At 37.3% G+C, this 22,765-nt stretch overlaps 2 protein-coding genes across 3 annotated transcripts; both read right to left on the reverse strand.

Moving 5' to 3' along the window:
• Positions 1-5,295: 5,295 nt before the first annotated feature.
• On the reverse strand, positions 5,296-7,914 carry LOC113283029 (scarecrow-like protein 9). Of its 2 annotated transcripts, XM_026532166.1 has the most exons (2): positions 7,766-7,913; positions 5,296-7,371 (listed from the first exon to the last, which is right to left on the reverse strand). In XM_026532166.1, the coding sequence occupies exon 2, from the start codon at positions 7,369-7,371 to the stop codon at positions 5,440-5,442; it is 1,932 nt and encodes a 643-aa protein (XP_026387951.1). In that variant the 5' UTR covers positions 7,766-7,913; the 3' UTR covers positions 5,296-5,439. The 2 variants fall into 2 exon arrangements, with proteins under 2 accessions (XP_026387951.1, XP_026387950.1); XM_026532165.1 differs by having other exon boundaries at positions 5,296-7,914.
• A 12,991-nt stretch (positions 7,915-20,905) lies between these two features.
• Positions 20,906-21,574, reverse strand: LOC113279777 (agamous-like MADS-box protein AGL80). The gene has a single exon (XM_026528444.1). It carries the CDS (start codon positions 21,572-21,574, stop codon positions 20,906-20,908), a length of 669 nt encoding a protein of 222 aa, XP_026384229.1.
• Between the last annotated feature and the right edge of the window lie 1,191 nt (positions 21,575-22,765).

Below are 22,765 nucleotides of genomic sequence, written 5' to 3' on the forward strand. Positions count from 1 at the left end.
AAATAGGGTGCTAATAGGACCAAACAGGCATCCGGAGAGGGTGGAGTTTTGGAAGAGCAAAATAGTTGCGTTTAATTTTTCTTCATTTTCACCATTGTAAACACTTTTCGAGCAATAAAATAATCTTTTAAGAGTGTCTACAACATGATGAGCTAGACCCCTACACTGGATCGACGGAGGAATCCAAATTTCATACATGGGTAAATTTATTTTATTTTCTATATGACTTTTGCACTAATTAAAATAGAATTATGATTTGAATTAATTAGTTATTATTTTATTTAATGGGTCATGCTTGCTTAGATGTTTGATGTTCCATGCTTACGATTCATAACTAATATTCTGAGAATCTACCTTGGCAAAAATAAGAGTCTTTGTTACTTTATTTATTGAGCGATAATTGTTGAGAATAAATAATTGAACCTCATGTTATGAATTCGGTGGAATCCTAGTCCCAATAAATCTCTCTTTTCTTTATTATTTTCATTAAACCTTTAAATTTAATCTTCACAAGTATTAGAGTTCGAATCCTTATTTACAACAACGATAAAAAATCACATCATTTTGGCGCCGCCGACGCGGATTTTTTTTTAGATTAATTTTTAGGTTTATTTTTTTATTTTGTACAGTATTTTCAAAAAAAAATTAGATTTTTTTTTTCTTTTTTATGCGTTTCTTTTTGTATTTCTTTTCAGGGACATTTTGAGGATGATGACTTCTTCTGGGGATACGTCATCTAAGATGACGCTGGCGGAATATAAGCGTAGAAAGTCAAATTATCAGGAAACCTCATCTGAGATGACGCTTGCTGAATATAAGCGTAGGCAACGATATGGAGTTTTTGATCCACATGTGGTAAGTGAAGAATCTCCTCTAGAGATATATGAGAAGTATTATAAACACACACCACTTAGTTGGACTTAAGATTGAGAATTCTGGAATGTAAAAAATTATATGATGATGATGATCAGTCTTGTAGTGACTCTCTGGTCGAGACAGAATTTGTAGATGACCCTGTGAATGATTGTGTAGATGATTTGTCTAATTTATTAGGAGAATCTATCTCGCAAGATCTTTCACCCGACTTAGAGGTTTTTTTTAGTCCCCTAGACTTCCAAAAGTTTCCTAATTTAGGATTAGAATTGCGTGCTTCTAAAGTGTTGTTGGATTACTTTGCATCTAAGTACCCAGAAGAATTGCCTGTTTCTGATACCGTGCATGAGCCTATTGACAATTTCCCTGTCCCAATAGTATCCCCATATTATGTGTTATACTCACTTCCATGTGAAGTAAAAATTAGGTTTGAGGGTAGTCCTCTATTTCAGACAGTTTCAATGTCACCATATTTTCATAGCATAATTGTGAAGTTGTCGTTTAAAAATACTGTATTTTGGGTTGATCCCCAAATTTTCAGGCTGTTAATCTTTGGGGATCCATTTCTGTACATTCAAGTAGGTATATTTATTTTATTTTTATTTTGGTATACTTTTTGCATTTCCCATCTTAATATTTGCGTTGGATGACTCAATTACATTGAGGACAATGTAATGTTTAAGTGTGGGGGAGAGGTTAACTTTTTACTTTATTTTTTTCAGGAAATTCCTTGCAAATCATGACCAGCTGTGTAGCGGGTCTCTTTCTCTTTATCTTATTATATGACCAGCTGTGTAGCGGGTCTAAAAAAAATGAAAAATGAAATTATTATGATTGTTAGGGTTATGTCCAGCTGTGTAGCGGGTCTTTTTATTTTTTCTTGCATGTTATGACCAGCTGTTTATCGGGTCTAAAAAAAAAGTTGATATGACCAGTTGTTTATCGGGTCTAAAAAAAAGTTGATATGACCAGCTGTGTAGCGGGTCAATTTTCTGTTTTGCTCGAGGACTAGCAAAAGGTAAGTGTAGGGGAATTTGATGAGCACGCAAGTGTGACGCATTTTCACCCATAACTACATTCGCTATGACTAATTTAATCACTAATAATCTTTTTTTAAGTCTTTTCAAGGAAATAAGCTCTTTTGGAAAAATAGCTCGAAAAAGTGTTAAAGGCAACCCGAGGAACTGATAAAGGCACCCATCATTTCAGATACGGGCACCCAACAAATGGATAGAGGCTCCCTCTTCTTCTTCATTTGAAACAGATTCACATAATTTATGGCAGATCTCAAAGATTTAAGGAAAAGATATCTTCTTGCCTATTAAACATGAAGTTTTCATAACTTGAAGTTAAAAGAGATAATATATTGATGAGTTTGTTTTTATTGAAAAGGAGAAAGAAAATCTGTGGTTTTATTTATAAATAAAAAAAGATAATATCCCCAGGATTTTATTCTAGCAAATAGAGGAAGATGTGTGATAAATGGAGAAAGAAATTATTCCTGAGATATCTTTCATTAAAGAGAAGATCTGGTGGAGTTATGGAAGAATATTTTGAAAAGATGTTTGAATAATGGGTTGTTGTGTATAAATAGTGTGCTAATAGGACCAAACAGGCAGGGAGTTTTGGAAGAGCAAAATAGTTGCGTTTAATTTTTCTTCATTTTCACCATTGTAAACACTTTTCGAGCAATAAAATAATCTTTTAAGAGTGTCTACAACATGATGAGCTAGACCCCTACACTGGGTCGATGGAGGAATCCAAATTTCATACATGGGTAAATTTATTTTATTTTCTATATGACTTTTGCACTAATTAAAATAGAATTATAATTTGAATTAATTAGTTAATATTTTGTTTGATGGGTCATGCTTGCTTAGATGTTTGATGTTCCATGCTTACGATTATAACTAATATTCTGAGAATCTACCTTGGAAAAAATAAGAGTCTTTGTTACTTTATTTATTGAGCGATAATTGTTGAGAATAAATAATTGAACCTCATGTTATGAATTCGGTGGAATCCTAGTCCCAGTAAATCTCTCTTTTCTTTATTATTTTCATTAAACCTTTAAATTTAATCTTCACAAGTCTTAGAGTTCGAATCCTTATTTACAACAACGATTAAAAATCACATCAGATGGTAAGTCGTGTACCAAAGTAATCCCGGACCAAATCAATGGAAAGCAGTTAAAAAAGATATTTCATTATCTTAAAAGGACTGTTAATGTTCCTCTTAGTTACCATGGTGAAGATATTAGACTCACATGGTTTAGCGATGCCGATTGGAACAATGATAAAGATGAGTTTAGATCCACTTAATGATATGGAGGTGGTGTAATCACTTGGTGTAGTTAGAAATAAAAGTGTGTTGCTTTGTCTACAACGGAAGTAGAGTATGTTGCACTTGCAGAAGTTGCAAGAAGCTGTATGGTTGAGGAGATTTCTTAAGAAACTCTATGTATCAGAACATGCAAAAGAAGCGGTGTTGCTTTACAGTGATAGCACATCATTTCTAGCATATGTGAAAGATCCCAAATACCATATAAAAATCAAACACATTGGTAAGAGATTCCACTTTATACGCGATATGGTTGCACGAAGAAAGATTGTTCTTAGACATATATCCACAAATAGAATGTTGGCTGACCCTCCGAGAATTAGTTTTCAATCTCACGTAGTGAGCATGGGATTGAACAGGATTTGATATGTAGAACATGTGATGCGGACATTACTATATAATGAATAAGTATTTAATGCTTTCTTAGATAAATATGTTTTTATAAAATTCATATAAACTTTTGATGAAAACACTGATGCTAAAGTTGTCAGCAGGAAAGAATCGTCCTACTCACACAGGTGATTCTCCTTGGCTTTGTATAGCGAGCAAGATGAGACAAAAGAAGAAACAATTTTAGGAAGATATGTTTTTCGAAAACAACGTATTTTATAGTAGACTTTTCTATACAATTTTAAGTCGCCTTAGTATGTTTAAGATGAGATCTCACAAAAAGATCGATCATTAGAAGTGACCACCATTTAATGAAACCTGTTATAAAACTAGATGTGATTTTCTGAACAGCCACAATGTGAATGATTGTTGGATTAGAAATTCAAGTTAAGCGCTTAAACATCGACTTGACTAACATCTATATGACTTATGCTTTTATGCTGGACATGCCCATTTAAATGTGTGAAACTCCATAGCATACACTTTTTGGTGTATATGCCAAGACGACCGTATTTGAGAGCGATGAATGATACTCTGCTTCATTTCTGTGTGAGCCACTGGATTAGCATCCAATTTGTTTACCCTTTGACTTGGGTTCATGTCACGAATATGATACTCGATGATGGTACTTTAGCATGTTTTCTGATACAATGCTAATTTCCGTATAATGAAGCATGTCTAGGAAAGATGTTAAGTTGAATAGAAATGATATGAATTTCTTGGAAGAAAATTCGATGATACACCATGAATTGTGACTCATAGCTGGCCAGCATTTTTTGTATGTTGAAAATCATGAGTACAATTGATCAAATGTACATGGGTGAAATACTGCGTGCTAGAGGGATCAAGAGTATTGTATCAGGTGTAGTCAAATTATCTGAGGTAATGAGATACGAACATTCTCTGTGAAGGGTTGATGTCTCCATGCTGACTCATAATGAGGTTCTAGTATGGAACTCCCAAAATAAAAGTATCTCGGTGGCTGCACAAATTATTTACTGATATGAACATTTTTCTCTTGGGATTTTGATTGGGAAGCATGTTGGCGCAACACACACTATGTATGAGTGGGAGATGTTAGAAATTGGTCATCCATTGAGCGTGTGCATGCCCAAAGTCAATCTTGGGTGGATGAGTAAAGTCATATGCTTGATTTTGTCAAAGGAAAAATTCTTCTCCAACTAAGTAAGCCTTGGCGAAACAAGTGTCTTGTTTCATGCCTCTATGTGTTTGCTTGATGCTAACAAGTGTTTGATCACTTACTCCATGTGTCTACTCAAAGCTAACAAGTGTTAGAACTTGTTACATGGGTTTGATCTTTGGTCCCAAATGCTTGACACTTGCCAAGAGTACATGCTTGAAGTTCAAGTATAAATAGATTCATAATTCTCATATGTCGAGGAGTAAGGAAGACAAACAATAAGTTTAGCAAGTGATAAGCGAAGTATGGAGAGTAAGCAAACTAGCTAGAGAGTATGTAAGTGAGCATTCAAAGTAGTTAGCAAAGTCTTCAAGTATTCAACATTAGTTGTGTAGAATTACCCATACCCTCTAGTGTCCTTTAAAGAGAAAGTTGAAGCTCTACACGGTACTTAGTTTGTGCTCATTTTTGTGGCACCTACCCACCTCCGGGTTTGGAGGTTCAAGAACGTGAAACACAAGTGATCCACCGGTTCTAATTCATTCTTATTTGGAACGATTATAAGGTATGAATTAATTACCCTTTTCCACATTTGATTTGTTCAACTTACATATATATTCGTTATACGTGTCTAACACAGAAGTATTACTCGAGGAGAAGAGCACAGATTATTAGAGTTACAAAAATAAGAAGTCTTACATTGGCCTCCAAGAAGAAATGGCAAAGAGGATTTTTCCCTTCCATCCTAGCAGCAACCACCGGCTATCTTCATCTACAACAAAATCCTTATGGTAGTCTGATATTGCTTGCTTTTTCGCCTTCTTCATGATATCCGTGTTCAGTGGGAGTTGCATGAACCCAGCCTTCATATTCCTTGACTGCCATTGCTTATAAGTCTCTGGCCTTTCAATCCTCTCTGATCCCTCGCATGCTATGATGTTGAAAGCCTCCTTCGAAAAGAAATCTCTTTCAATGATCATCCTCTCAGGATTTTCACGGGGGACAATTGTGTCAAGCACATCAAACAAAGAAGAAAAGTGAAAGAGAGCATCCCGGAACCGTGAAACAAAGAATGGGGAATTATAGGTACCATTCAAAATTGCTTGGACGAAAACTTTAGGATTCATCTTCCTTATCAGTTCCAGAACAGCATCCCTTGGACTGTCCAATATCACACTCTCATCAAGTAAGTTCTTACCATGATACATACAGTTGGCAACAAGGAGTTCATCTGTATTGATCTTGAGATCCTCCAGTTGAATGGTTTCCCATTTCTGAGCAATGCCATGGTACTCGAATGGGACATTGAGTTCTTTGGCATAATCTCTTAAACGACGACCAGTTTCTTCAACTCTTTCAGCTGGACGGAAACCAGGTTCGGGTAATCCTATCCCCGTAATCCTGAGTTTAGGTGGGCCACCCTTTCTTTTCGATAGGCGTTGCATAAGGCAAGGCCATTGGAAACCATATATGATGCCGAAATCTATAATGTGGAGAGTATTAGCATTTTCCGCCAGAGAACCGATTGTCTGGTTAGCAAAGAAATATGATATCTTCAGGAACGGGAATGTCACCATAAAGAGCTGATAAGCTTTCAGCAAATCAGCAGCTGATGGTGGCTTGCGGGGGAGAGTTGAGTAAATCTGGCTCCCGTATCCAGCCAAACGTGCCTCCAGACCATCAGCAAAGTAATGAGCCACCCTTTGTGAACCATCTCCGTAAGGAGAAGAATGTTGTGTAAGCTGCTTCAATAGTTCGCTAGCAGTCCTACTATCACCAGCAGAAACAGCTTGTGCACAATGAATGAGTAGGGTCTGCAAATCCACCACCACGTCCTTTTTGCCGGTCTGTTTCTTACCATGGGACCTTCTTCCACCATTTTGGTGCAAGTTTTTTCTTGTTTCAATTTTCAGGGATTCGCGAAGAATTGAATCCGCCTTCTTCCCTTTTTCATCATCACTGATCAACACCATATCAAACATTGCTGTCTGTACTGCCGCCAACTGCTTATTACTCTTCCCTTCTAAATCTATATCTTCCCTGTGCACATTTTTCTTTCCTCTCGACCTGTATGGGGAAATCTTCTGCACATCCTTGTCCAACGGAACTACAACATCAGCAGCTTCACTGGCTTCTTTCTTTCTTTCGACGTAAATAAGTTCATTGTGCTCCAGGTTAATAATCAGGTTATTATCATCTGAATGAAATTTATTTGCTTCCACACCTTTTCTGAACTGCCAAATGGGTTCAGACTCTGAATCCACATCAGGAACCTGAACCTTACCCAGCCCTGACTCCACCAGTCCCCCTACAACAGAATTGAAACTGTTTGAAGGGTCGTGAGACAATTGAGGAGCCGTCTGATCCGCCTGAAAAGTATAATCACTGGGAACACTTCCGATGTCGAACAAAGATTCATACACACCAAGTTCATCAATCCAATTAGTTTCAACTGCATTCTTACTACTATTGTAATGAGTGAAGTTATCAATTTGAACTTCAGGGTTGCAATCAGTGGGGTACATCTGGCCGAGGATATCATAAAAGGGTTTTTCTGCAGATTGAAGAGCTAAATAGTCTTCTTGGAACACGAGATTGTTCTCATCATTGTTCTCTTCCATAAGCATCTGGTTTATGTAGTGGAGAACCACATCAGAAAAATCAAACTCCTCCTCTTGGCTTACATTTGAAGATGATGATGTATCGGTACTACCACTATTACTACTACTGCTACTAAAAGTATGATGATTTTGATCCATGAGTTTGGCTACCCTAAAACTCAATACTGAGAAAATACGGACAAGATCAAAACCTAGAACAAACTTATACTCGTAGATTCAAACAAAATACTGAGAAACAAAAACCACTAATTCATATACAACAGAGCAAAAAAAAATTACGCAACCACTCAGTAATCTGAGGTCAAAGTTTGTCTCAGAAAATACTCACAAACAATAATAATATTCTTGTAGTCACAGGAGGTGGTAATGAAATTTAAAGATAGTTAAGGGACAGGCTTACCTCCACTCCTGAGTCCAGACTGAAAGAGAAAACATACAGCTTATTGTGATTCAGAAGCTTAACATCTCTCAGAATATTTGGGAAGGAAAGCAACAATCTGTGGTGGGATTTCTATAATTTAAGAATCAATCACTAGTCACTAGGAGGTATAATAACAGTTGTTTAAATAATTTAAAGTTCGATTTGCACAGATGTAATGACAGTTGTTAAATAAGTTTAAACTTTGATTTGCACAGCCATTAAGATCTAGAGAATAGTGATTGATTCTTAAATTATAAAAGTTAAAATCGCACCACAGATTGTTGCCTTTAAGAGTTGTTAAATGTATTCAAAGGTTCTATTTAAATTAAGGTTTATGCTAACCAGGTGCTGTCCAATCATCTTTTAAGGTTTCTTAAACAAAGAAGATGAATAAAAATTCTCTCCTCAAAATAAACCATCCGTACTATTATTTATGGTTATGACTGGTCCACTTGTTAGTTTATTATTACCTACGTACTGAGTGGGGAGGAGCGAAGAGGAGTTATTATTTCACTTCTCCTCCCAAATGTCGAAGCTGTTTTCCTTGGTGCCGACATAGAAAAAGAAATGGAGTAATTAGTTTATTTCGTACGTACTGGTCAATGTCATTTTTTGCGTGCTTTGAAAGGCAATGAAGTGTCATCTTATCTGTGTGTCAAATGAATTGGTGATATGAAAACAATAACAGATTTGCTCAACCAATATTCATAGCAGCAAGAAGGTTTTGCTTTTGGTGTTTCAGTTCGGATCTATGCAAACAAGGAGAGGAACGTCATCTCATCTAATTAATTCCTATGGATATTAAGTGCTAAACAGTTTCCTGAGAGAGTGTGGCATGCAAACCAATCTGTAAGCGCTAAACAGTTATACTCATTTCCTGCATGTAAAACCATGGTACGTACCTAAACAGTCATACTCATTTCCTGCATGTAAAACCATTATTTCAGTTTGAAGCATATTTATGTCGAACGATGGTACCATTGGTGGCATTGTGATATCTTGAGGCCGGTATTTAATTGACAGTAGGTGGAATAAATTTTTTATTATTTTTTTCATGCCATTGCAGATGAGGTGTTTTCAACAGGTCTTTTCAGCGCAAATAAGGGAGTAGACAAAAGTAAACACCCAAACATAAAAGAATACAACCTGAAGAACTAGACCCAAGCCTAAACCGAACGTAGTCCAGCAACAAAAACAAAGAAAAGAGGCCTTTTATTTCTTCTTGGCAGGGGTTCTCTTCAGTCTGCCAAGTTTTTCATTACAAGATACCCCTGGCCAAAAGTTTTAGCTTGTTCCCTCTCAGATTTAGGAGTGTTGTAGTAATCCTTAATAATGCCACTTAAGATGTTCTTAACCTCTATAGGGTTGGCCCTACTCACCTAACAGAAAACTACATTCATGATAATATTTCTACAACATTTCGAAATGCAGGAAAAAATAATCTGAATGGAAATGAAACGTATACACAATTTCGAAAGATGAATATAAGATCTCATTTGTATTAAAATCAATTCGTTCATATATCATAGGTTAATGAACATGACCACACTAACAAACTAAAGGAAACGAAAACAAACATATTCAAAAACAACTCTCAGTATAAAACTGCCCATATGATGAAATTAATCATCTAAAAGTTGTTCAGGGTTGAATCCATATTGTTCATAGGAATATATAGAGTTATTCGCAGACATCATCATCTGATTATTGGTGGCGAGAACGATGTCTTCAAGCCCACCGCTATAAGATGGTCTTGGAACTCCTCCCGGCTGCATCATCATTTGAGTATTATTTTGAACATAAGAGTTATTCGCAGACATCAACATATGATTATTGGTCGTGAGAACGATGTCTTCGAGCCCACTATTATTAGATGGTCTTGGAACTCCTCCCAGCTGCATCATCATTTGAGTATTGTTTTGAACATAAGAGTTCATCATCTGATCGTTGGTCGCGAAAGCGATGTCTTCGTGCCCACCATTATAAGATGGTGTTGGAACTCCTCCTAGCTGCAGTATCATTTGAGTATTATTTTGATCTCCTTCAAGATAATTCACCATTTGTTCACCAGACTGAAGAACAGAAGGTGGCTCATTTACATCCATGAACAACGGTTGGCTTTGTAAGGTTTCCATGGCTGCAGCTGATGCCATCATCTCTTGTCCTCCAATACCATTAATAATAACACCACCACCTTGATTATGATGGTTCACGACTCCAACATACATATTATTGCGCTAAAACCCTGCGGAAGCGATTTGCACAGCTACACAATGGTACTCCAAATATTGCAAAGAACACAAACTAAAGAAGATAAAAGAGACACGAATTTAACGAGGTTGAATCCTCGGGAGAAACAAGAGATTTATATATTATCGTTTGGGAGAAAACATATAAACCCTAAGAGAGAAAGAAGAATTTTTTGGTGTATTTTTCTAGGTTCTCTACTAGGCTATTTATATAGGTACATTACTTAGCCTATAAGATTAGGGTTTCATAACTTGTTTACAAAGTTCCTAGAATTTAGGATCAAGTAAACCAATTAAGAGTTATCACAAACTCTTAATCCTAATCCTTTTGGTGACCGACTAAATTTGGGTTTATCCCAAATTAACTCCACCTACCAAGTTTTGTTTGAGTTATCTAAAACCCAAACCCACCGACCTATATCCAACAATTCTCCACCTCGGATCATGCATTCATGCATGAGACGATCAATACACGAAATCTCCTTCGTCTTCCAACATCGATTGCGCCATAGGCTGCCTACGTATCCTCTGCAAGGAATCAAATCGACCGTAGTTCACTCAATGGCCTTGCTAGAAGGCCTCCACCAGGTTCCTAAGAACCTCTACCCCAAAGGGTATCACCAAACCGGAAGAATGTGGATCAATTTCGAGCAATGACGAAACTTGACCCCAGATACTACTTTCATTAACATATCAGCTGGATTGTATTTGGTATCAAGTAGAATGTCTTCTTCTTCCAGAATTTCTCTAACAAAGTGAAATCGAACATCTATATGTTTGGTTCTGGCATGATGCACTTGATTCTTAGCCAAGTAAATTGGACTAAGACTATCACAATGCACATGCAGTTGTTCCTGCACAACACCCAAGTCATCTAGCACACCCTGTAACCATATAGCCTCCTTAAATGCTTCAGTCACTGCCATATACTCCGCTTCAGTAGTTGAGAGAGCCACAATAGACTGCAAAATCGATCTCCAACTAACCGGTGCTCCATCCAAGGTAAATACATACCCTGTAGTTGAACGCCTCTTGTCCAAATCACCAGCATAGTCAGAATCCACATAACCAACACACAGCTCATTGTTCCCATCTTCCTTCACAAACTCCAAGCCAACATCAACAGTACCATAAAGATACCTCAAAATCCATTTCGCAGCTTGCCAATGTCCTTTACCAGGATTATGCAAATAACATCTGATCATACTTACTGCATGTGAAATATCCGGCCTTGTACATACCATCGCATACATCAAGCTACCAATAGCACTAGCATATGGGACTTGGGCCATATACTCACGCTTTTCTTCAGTAGTGGGAGACATATCCGAACTCAACTTAAAATGAGGACCAAGGGGAGTACTTACAGATTTAGTTCCTTCGCAGATACCAAATTCCTGTAACACTTTCTTCAAGTATGCCTTTTGAGACAAACAAACTTTACCCTTCTCTCTGTCACGTTGAATCTCCATGCCAAGAATCTTCTTAGCTTCTCCCAGATCTTTCATCTCGAACTCAGTTGACAATTTTTGCTTCAAATTATCAATCTCTTTCTTTTTATTCGATGCTATCAGCATATCATCGACATACAAGAGCAAATATATGAAAGACCCATCACGTAGCTTCTTGAAGTATACACAATGGTCATAGTGACTTCTTGTGTATGTCTGGCCAATCATAAACTGATCAAATCGCTTATACCACTGTCTTGGAGACTGTTTCAGCCCATACAAAGATTTCTTCAGCTTGCATACACAATCTTCTATTCCAACAACTTTGAACCCACTCGGCTGAGTCATATAAATCTCCTCTTCTAGATCACCATGTAAGAACGCCGTCTTCACATCTAGCTGAACTAGGTATAAATCATACTGTGCTACCAAGGCCACAAAATTCGGATTGATGAGTGTTTCACAACTGGAGAGAACACCTCATTGTAGTCAATCCCTTCCTTTTGGGCATAACTTTTTGCAACTAACCTTGCCTTGTAGCGTACTTGATTCATCTGAGATCCTTCTTTCTTAGCATATACCCATTTGCACCCAATGGCCTTCTTACCGTTCGGAAGCTTCGTAAGAATCCATGTGCCATTCTTGTAAAGAGACTCCATCTCATCCTGCATAGAAGCTTCCCATTCTTGATGCTCCACACCGTGTATAGCTTCAAAATAGGTATTAGGAATACCTTCTTCAACAACTGGTAATGCATAAGCTATAAAATCATTCATCCAACTAGGTTTCCTGATTGATTTTCTCGGTTTGCTGGTTTCTACGGTCTCAGTGACCGTAGCTTCTGTATCTTCCACTGCTTCATGTTCCTCTTTATAAACATCGTCACTATCATTTGGAACTTCAGTAGTTACCTTCCTTGTAGACGTCACTCCTTCCGAAGTAGTCGTAACAGATACATACTTAGCTGGAATTAGTGGAGTTGCATCAATCTCCACCTGCTTCAAAGGCTCACTAGTATTGGTGATTCTGTTCTCCACCTGCTGAGAACCCCAAGACTTTACCATAGACGCTTCATCAAATGTAACATCTCTACTCATGACTATCTTCTTCTCCACTGGATTCCAAATATTGAACCCTTTCACTCCTTTCTTCACACCCATAAAGATGCCTTTAACAGCACGGCTATCAAGCTTGTTTTCACTAACACGATACCAAGCAGGGAAACCAAAGATATGAATTGAGTCATAGTCATAAGCTGGTTTACCATACCACTTCTCCATCGGAGTTTTACCTTCTAATGCAGCTGATGGCAACCTATTAATGAGGAAGCACGCATATGTAACTGCCTCAGACCAAAACGCTTTACCTAATCCAGCATTAGATAACATACATCGTACCTTCTCCAGCAAAGTACGATTCATGCGTTCAGCTACCCCATTTTGTTGCGGTGTCTTCTTAACTGTGAAATGCCTCTGTATTCCCTCATCCTGACATACTTGCAAGAATGGATCACTTTTGTACTCTCCACCATTGTCCGAACGTAGTACCTTGATCTTTCTGCCAGTTTGAGTCTCAGTTGCCTTTTTCCACCTCACAAAGACTTATAGGACTTCATCCTTATGCCTCATGGTGTACACCCATACTCTCCTAGAATAGTCATCAATGAAAGACACAAACCAATGTTTTCCTCCTAATGATGCATTCTTGGAGGGACCCCAAACATCTGAGTGAACATAATCAAGAACTCCACTAGTGTTGTGGATTGTTGTGCCAAAGCTTGTTCTTGTTTTTTTGTCTTTCTCACAATGTTCACAAAACTCTAATTTGCAGGAAATAGCACCTTTCAATATATCTTGACGAATTAAAGAGTGTAACGACTTATCACCTGGATGTGCAAGTCGCATATGCCATAATTTCGTGGTCTCCATCGCTGCAGTCTCGATGTGTTCAGAAATTGACACATCTCCTGTTACTGTACTCCCAGTTAAGTAGTAAAAGTTATGATGCCTTGTGCCCTTCATGATTACCAATAATCCAGATATTATCTTTAGAATGCCATTTTCAGCGACTAACCTGTATCCCTTAGCTTCCAAAGTTCCGAGCGAAATCAGATTCTTCTTCACAGCAGGTACGAACCTTACTTCCTTCAGTTCCCAAACCATACCATCATGCATCTTTATTCGAGCACTACCAATCCCGATCACCCTGCAGGTATGATTATTCCCCATACGTACTTCTCCATCAAACTTCTCGAAGCTTGAGAACCAGTCCCGATGAGGACATATGCGATAAGTGATAGGCTTCTAAAAGGTCCTAGAAATTATCCCCGGCCAAAAACTTGGTGGGCCCGGAAAGTGTATATAAAATTATGCGCAGAGAAAAACGGAGGCCTACAGTAATACCGCAAGTGCACGGTCGTCGGTTGTAGCTCGTGCAAGTACGGGTCGATCCACAGAGATCGGGTGTGTTTTGGAAGTGTTTTAGCTAATTGGGTTTCTAGTTTGCTTTGGGCTTAGAATACCCCTTTGGAAATATTGGGCTTAATGTACTAATGGGTTTGTTCAAAATAAAAAGAACTGAGCTTGGGCTCAGTTTGGTCTTTGAAGTGCAAATGGGCTTTGGCCTTACAATGAGTTCAGGTTTTTGGGTTAAGCCCACAATTAATTGAATTGGGCTTTAGCTCTAACCTATCAATACACTAGGCTTTGGCCTTAATGAAATTGGGCTTTGGTTTTGGTCTTCTGATGAGCTCAAATTGTGCTCTGGGCTTTTGGTTAACTATGGAATGGGCCTTAGTGAACTGTGGCTGGGCTTAGTGAACTGTGGCTGCAACAGCAGCAGTAGCAGGACTGCACAGCAGAAGGGCAGCAGCACAAGTGAAGCAAACAATGCAAAGCAGCAGAAGCAAGAGCTGCACAGCAGAAGAAGTGGCAGCAGAAGAGAACAATGCAGCAAAGGAGTTGCAGCAGACAACAGCAGCAACACTGCAGCTACACAGCAAGGGTAGCAGGTGCAGGAGAAATAGCTGCACAGCAAGGCCAAAAAGAAGTAGCAATGCAGCAGTGGTAGCAGTAGAAGTGCAGCAGCAAAAGTGACAGAATGCACAAGGAATAGCAAGAACAGCAACAACAGGGTGAACAGCAACAAAATGAACCAACAGGGTGAATAGCAAAATGAACAGCAACAAAATGAATAGCAAAATGAATAACAAAATGAATAGCAAAATGAACAGCAAAATGAACAGCAAAATGCACAAGGAATAGCAAGAACAGCAACAACAGGGTGAATAGCAAAAACTAAACAGCAACAACAGGGAGAACAAAAGCAAAACAAAACAAGAGCAACAGAAAACAACACAAGAATGAACCAAGGCCTAAGGCCAAGGGCAGGGTTGTGGTGAAGAAACTGAAATGAGGCAATACTAAGGCAGCATACAGGCAAACAGGAGGTATACTAAAAGAATGGAAGAGAACTAGCTTGCTATAAGCACTAGTTTCTCCCAATGCACAATCAACACTACAACCTAAGCATACACAAGAATGGCAAGAAAATCAGCTTGCTTTAAGCACTGATTTCTTGCCATTGCACAATCAGCACATTGCTTCACAGATACCTAGCCTAGCATTCCATCAATTGACAGTGAATTTAAACATGACAGTGAATTGATACTAACAGTGAACAATAACAGTGAGTAGAATTAACAGTGAACATCAAGCATTAACAGTGCATGAGACCAAGTATTAACAGGAACATTAACACAACTAACATGAACATAACTGAAACTAACAATAAACAATTAACAATGAACATGACTGAATTTTAACTGAAACATGGATATGAAAATTAGCAGCAAATTGAACTGAAAAAGTGAACTGAAAATTAACAAAACATTTAACAGAACTTTGAGAGTTCTGGATGTTGCCTACTCCAAACATGAGTTCTAACATATACCCATATCATCTATTTATACAAACAATCAAAAACCCCAAAACAGTGAAATTAGGGTTTGGTGAAAATTGAAATTAGGTTTTACCTAATCACTGATAGCACTCAATAGCTTCGACCCAATCTTCCTTGTCATCTTCTCTTGCTTCCCATACCTCCAATGCTCTGTATCATCAACTAATTTCACCAACTCACTCTTAGGGTTCAGGTGAGAGAATGGGCGAAATTAGTGTTTGATAGAGATTAAAACGTGGTATAGGTGATGGGTTGAGTGTGATGATGGTGGAGGTGTGGTGGTGGCAGTGGAGTTGGTGGTGATGATGGTGGTGCGGCAGTGCAGGAGGTGGCTCTGCAGAGGGGTACGGTGGAGAGAATGGGTTCGATGGTTGGGGAGAGAAGGGTGTTTTGGTTAGGTGGATGGTGCTCGGTCACTAGGGTGTGAGGCGGATGTATCTAGTTTTGATGTTCTGTGACTCTGAGCTGCGAGATGCGAAGATGGTTGGTAGATCGGACGGTGATGCGGAGGCAAGCGATGAGCGACCGTTGGATTATATGATACAACAAAATCAACGATGCCAGATGGAGTTAGGTACTGTAGTGTAAGGCGGAGATATCAAACTTCGATGCACAGCAAGGGAGCGACCGTTGGATTCAACTACCATCTAATCTGAAGGCTTGGAATTTCAGCGCTGTGGTGCTCGGCAGGGACATCAGATTTTGATGATCTATGAAGGAGCGACCGTCGGATGCTTCTGAGAAATGATCTGATGGCTGAGAACGGAGGCGCTTTTGTGTGTAGAAAATGAGGTTGTGCGCACCATTCTTCGCGGCTTCCTTGCGTAATTTCTCCCGGCTTTTCACTACTTTTCTGCTCTTTTCGCTCCGCGACTCATCCGAACTTTATTTACTACCTAAAAATGCAAAATTAATTAATAAAAATATTTATTCTTGAAAACAATGAAAATACAGAATATGGGATAAAATGTAGAATTAATGCATAAAAGATGAGTTAAAATGCCAACAAAAAGGGATAAATATATACAATATTTGGCACTCATCAATAAGTAGCACCAGAATCTAGTACCCATGTACCGTCAGTTACGATACAAGCTGATGGTGTCACGGTCAGTGAGAAATCCGAAGCTACATCTGAATCATCACTTGCCTTAGCAATGTTCACCTCGGTCTTGTTGTTATCTCCTTCTCTATCTTTACTCTTGGTACAATCCTTAGCCCAATGGCCAAAGTCATGACACCATGCACATTCATCCTTCTGCAGACGCGCTCTTGACTTTGAACGCCCTTTCACTTTGCCACGATCACCATTCTTCTTTCTCCTGTCTGTTGAACGACCTCTTGCAAGAAGCAAGTCACTGTTAGCTTCACTTGACAGGTCTTCACGGTCCATCTTCCTGAACTCCCCATTATGCAATGCTGTAGTAACCTCAGCGTCTGTCATCTTATCCTTTCCATGCATTAAAGCCTTAATCATGGGTTCATACCTTTCAGGAAGAGAGTTTATCAGACACAAAGCTTGTTCCTCGTCGTTGATCTTCTCATCGTAGTTAACTAACTCAGCAAGAAGTTTATTATATGAATCCAGGTGCTCTGTTAGAGTTGCACCTTTCTTCATGTTATAGCGATACAAATTTCTCTTAAGATGTATCCTATTAGCCACGTTCTTCACAAGGTACTCCTTCTCTAGCTTTTCCCAGAGATCCTTAGCTGAAGTCTCGTGCTGATAATTAACTATTACTGATGTTGCTAAACACCCACGAATCGAACCCAGGAATAATTTATTCATCTTGTTCCACTGCTTGTCAGACATCTCCGCTGGCCGACCTTCTAGAGCTTCTTCTAGGTCAAGATGAACAAGAGCATCCATTACGTCTGTTCTCCATAAAACAAAGTTATTGGTTTCGGTGAACTTTTCAACCTTCAGTTGTGATCTATGAGAATGCAGTATTTCTTCTTTTGTTTCTTTATCTTTACTTGTGGACTCCGAATGTTCTCCTAAAGGATCTTTCGGATCAACTGGATCTTTCCCGTCAACCATTGTTCACAAACAACCAAATATAGATAAAAAACTAAACTTTGAGATCAGAATTACCTCAAACAACTTCATAAAAAAATACTCCCGCTTCAATATTATGAATACCGAAAATTCCAAGAACCTAACCCGAGCTCTTGATGCCAATTGTTGCGCTAAAACCCTGCGGAAGCGAGTAGCACTCCAAATATTGCAAACACAAACTAAAGAAGATAAAAGAGACAAGAATCTAACGAGGTTGAATCCTCGGGAGAAACAAGAGATTTATATATTATCGTTTGGGAGAAAACATATAAACCCTAAGAGAGAAAGAAGAATTTTTTGGTGTATTTTTCTAGGTTCTCTACTAGGCTATTTATATAGGTACATTACTTAGCCTATAAGATTAGGGTTTCATAACTTGTTTACAAAGTTCCTAGAATTTAGGATCAAGTAAACCAATTAAGAGTTATCACAAACTATTAATCCTAATCCTTTTGGTGACCGACTAAATTTGGGTTTATCCCAAATTAACTCCACCTACCAAGTTTTGTTTGAGTTATCTAAAGTAGGAATTACCTATAGATCCTATTATAGTGTTCTTAGTTAGTGGCAGGTCCACCCACTAAAGCCCAGTAACCGGAGGTCCATAATTAAAAGAAAAGAGAAAAATGGACCCAATTTTTTAAGCCCAGGTCCTGCACACGTGTGTAACCTATTACGTGCATTTTAAGAATTCCCAAAATAGCCTTCACTATATATAACAGAAATAAAAGCAGCTTTCCTCAATTTTCTTTTTCTTCTCAGATGCGTTTTCTCTCTCTCTCTCTCCCTCTCCTCTTCTCTGCTGCTGCCGCTTATGAAGTTTAGACCTAGGGTTTGTGAAGATGTTTAGTGGTTTTACAGGTATGTTATTTAATTTTTCTCCAGTTCGTCTTTGTTTTTGTTTTGTTTCTCAATTGAATCATGAAAATTCGATCGATTTCATGATGTTTTCACTTTCTTTTTGCGGTTTTGGTAGTTCGATCTCATGATGCGTCTCTTGTTTTTCACGTGCTGCTGATTTTTAGACTATGAATCAACAATACATATTTGGTATACTGAAATATACTGCTCTAATCTTGTTGTTTTTTATAGTTTTGGAGATTTTTCTTGTTTGATCCAGAAGTACATATATGGAATACTCAAATAAAAGTGTTTCGATTCTATTTTTTCATAGATTCGTTACTTGTTTTTCACATGCAGCTAAATTTTAGATTATGAATCAGCAGTGCATATATGATGTACTGAAAAATTATGCTTTAATTTTGTTATTTTTGTAATTTTGGATATTTTTCTTCTTCGATCTAGAAGTATATATATGGAATACTGGAAAAAAAAGTGTTTCGATTCTGTTTTTTATGGATTCATTACATGGTTTTCACATGCAGCTGATTTTAATTTCATTTTGGTTGTTTTTTATATGCTTTTGAGTTGCTTTTGTGTATCAATCATCGGTACGTATATGATATACTGGTGGATTTTGATGAAACAAGTTCATATCTAAATAAAAAATCATGTTTTATGTTTATTTCATTAGTAGATCTGATATTTTTATGGTTTTTGGTTTGTTTTTCCAGTTTTCTTTTGTGTATTAACCATCAGTACATATATGACATACTGTTTATTTTTGTGTTTACTATGAATTTATAGATTTTTTCTTATTTTTTTGGTTTGATCCAGGAGTACATATATGGAATACTGAAATATGTGCTTTGATTCGGTTAGATTTTACGGATTCATCACTTCTTCTTGACATTCAGTTAAGTTTTTCTCTACCTGATCAGGTGCGTATTAACTTTGATTCTTCATTTTTATTTACTTCTTTAAAAAAATGAGTTCGATAGACTTAGAAAATGAGTCTTTACAGGGATACCAGGTAACCCTAGATTTGTTAATTTTCAAAGCACCAAATTTGAAATTTTGAAGTTTCGTTCAAAACCCTAATTTTGATTTCCTTGGATGAGCAAATTAGTTCTGAGCTACTAGAGGCATTATATGAGAAATTTCAGTCTGAATGTGCAAAGTTCTCGCAATATCAGGTCAGTTAAGGAATGCGGGACAATTTTCAGGTCTTAACATTACTTTGTTCTCATTTACTTGATTTCCTCTTGGAATCCACTTTGGATAACAATATTTTACCTTGATTTGTTCTTATGGGTATTTTATTTTGCAGTTTGATTTTCTTGCTTCTAGCTAATTTAGGATATCGATCCCGATGCAATAGGATTTCTCGGAATGTACTGCCTTTCTATTGGAGCTTAACAATAATTTTTCTGTTTGACTAGATATTTCCCGGCATATGTTTAAGAATTACACATCATATACCAACTTGAACGAGTTCCCCAAGTTGCATGATGCTAGGTCATGTTTGAGGTGATTCACACTAAGAAAAATGTGGTTTGGGTTCTGATTTAGATGCGATTATTTTCGACTTAGCAGACCATCATTCTCAGATGTGAATGATGAATACAAATACAAAGGGTAATATCCGCCATCAGACGACATTCCATGTACAAAAAACTTTGCTCGCATTTAGAAAAATTTGTAATATTGTAGGTTTAGAAATCATATTCTATTGTGTTCATAATTATAGGCATAAATTTGGTGCATATCAAAGCACTTAAATGAATCTTAATTAGAGATTGCATAGGACGGACACAGAAATGACATGAGTTATTGCGAGATAAATTAATCATCTTTTAGATGCCTATATGATAACGATGTTTTACTTGCATTTGATAGTCTGTGTTGCAGCAGAATTGAAATGACAATGGTGTTGATGTAGCTGTTACAGTTGTGGTTTAAGCTAAGAATATTGTGATGCAGCAAGATAGAAGATTACTGAGAAGATGGAGCTGAAGGCAGTGGTGAATGGTTGACTGCAGAGGTGTTGGTGCTGCAATAAAGTAAAGTGAATTGAGGAGTACTCAGATTCCTAAGTAGTGTAGCAGATGTGTACTCATATTTGTAAGCAGTGTGGCAGATATGTACTCAAATTTATAAACAGTATAGCAGATATGTACTCAAATTTGTAAACAGTGTATCAGTTATGTACTCAAATCTATGGTAGTATGTTATTTCACACGTACTTAAACAGTGGAGTATATTAGTCATTTCCATGTTTTCAAATAACTTTGAACCTTAGAATAAGAGTAAAATCTAGTTGGACCCTGCTATAAATAACCTTATGGGCTTAGAACCAAACAAGAAATTTTCCAGAACTCAAACCCACCGACCTATATCCAACACATATCCCCGCCAGTAACAGTGCCATCATTAATACCAGATCCATTAATCCCAAGTACATCAACATTAGTATTAATAAAATTGCTCGGGTTACCGGGGATAGCACCACCAATACCATTAATAATAATACCACCACCTTGATTATGATGGTTCACGACTACATATCCCCTCCAGTAACAGCACCATCGTTGATACCAGATCCATTAATCTCGAGTACATCAACATCAGTATTAATAAAATTATTGTTAGGGTTACTGGGTATAGCAATAGTATTAGCATATCTACCATTAGATGTCGCAAATATAGCAGTAGCATTAGCTGCAGGTATAGTTCGTACTACTGGTGCTGGAGCATTATCGAGATTTGCCAATTTACGTTGAATTTCTTTCTGTTTCTCTCCGAGAAACCAAGAGAAATCAACTGAATCAGGATAAGCATCAGGAATAGAACACTCACCGGCCAGAGCATGATTGTAAATCCAGTTGATTTCAATATAACGATTTTCTCGTTGATAATTCTTCCACTGTTCGTTAATCTTGTCTATCCGGTTTCGTGCGTAACTTTCTCGATTCAATTGTTTCTCGGTATTCCCGAGCATCTTTGGCAAGTTCTTGAACCTCGTGAGTACACGATGTGCTTCCGGTTTCGCTGGCCATATTTCTGGTTGTGGCTCATATGGTCCGTACACGACTGCACAAGCACTGACATCGCATAGGGTACTGAGTTGGCTTACTTTCTTCAACAAGCCATTTCTTCGCTTTCTGAATGTTGCTCTCCTTATATTAGCATCAGCAATATAAGCAAGCTTGATCTTCTTCCTTGTCATGAATGTATTATTATTGATCAAGGAAACAAAGGAAGAATACAAAAACAGGAGGAGACAATAAACGCACAATGATAGGAAAGAAAGAGATGTTTTTGTCAGAAACACAATGGTTGGTGAGTGTATATATATATATAGAATCTGTAGAGAGAAAGAATGAATTGTAGATCCGTTGAGGCTTGAAAGATTTTCCTTGTATCTTCTTTATTATTTGACAACTCATAACATAATCAATGCGATGATAATAATTAAAAATCTTGTAATAATCTAGTATTATGCCCCGGTAAATACTACTAAAATTTTTAATATTGTCACTCCTTATACACTGCATTTGATAGTTATCACTAGTACTTGTAATGTCTTAAATCCAATTGCCTATTTGAGTATTTTCGGATTGGAGACATGATTGTATAACAACGTGGGTTGGATTTCATACTATGTATACCTACACTTAAAGGAAAAAATAACTAAAGCATCAACAAGATTTCTTCTCAATTATTTTATTTGGAATTTTGGGCAAGTTTCTGATATGGATCACTTTTTTGACGTGGGCATGTGATTTCTATAAGGATTTGACATCTAGGGAATCCACGGCAGATTCCCCAGCTAGTTCTAGAGTTTACCTTATTATAGTATGAATTAGAAAAATAGAACGAATTCTGTACAATTTTATTTATAAGAATTTAAAAATAAATCAATTATTGGCTCGGTGATTTTGAATAAGAAATGGATCAACATTTATGTAAACTTGTCTATTTTTAACTCAAGATATTGTGGTTTTAAAGCTAAAATATAACCATAATTACATTGTTCTGTTTTTGTACTGGACAAATTCAAATTAAAATATGTGATTACATTGCAATTAAATTTTCTATATCATCAAAATCTAAAAACTTTATGACTAATCAGAAACAGAAAAATAGAGAATGCAACTTAAATTATGTATATAAAAAGAAAACATAGGTAACTAGTTGTAACCATATTGCATACTTAACATATTTGTTAAATACAAAACCAAAATGAAAGAAAAAACGTGTTGGTGAATGTAATTTATTTGTCATAAACTATCACCAAACTATACGACTATTTGATTTACTCGTCGTGTCTGCACACACGCTAACTAAAGAAAAGATGTACAACTCTTTATGGCAGACCTGCAATGAGATTTCACGTCAAGAAAACTCTTGCCACGGT

The sequence above is a fragment of the Papaver somniferum genome, chromosome 5, assembly GCF_003573695.1.
Source record: "Papaver somniferum cultivar HN1 chromosome 5, ASM357369v1, whole genome shotgun sequence".
NCBI classification, from domain to species: domain Eukaryota; kingdom Viridiplantae; phylum Streptophyta; class Magnoliopsida; order Ranunculales; family Papaveraceae; genus Papaver; species Papaver somniferum.

What these genes read in the sequence shown, in the direction of transcription:
- LOC113283029 (XM_026532165.1), bottom strand. Translation starts at nt 7,503, where the DNA reads ATGGATCAAAATCATCATACTTTTAGTAGCAGTAGTAGTAATAGTGGT.
- LOC113279777 (XM_026528444.1), bottom strand. Translation starts at nt 21,574, where the DNA reads ATGACAAGGAAGAAGATCAAGCTTGCTTATATTGCTGATGCTAATATA.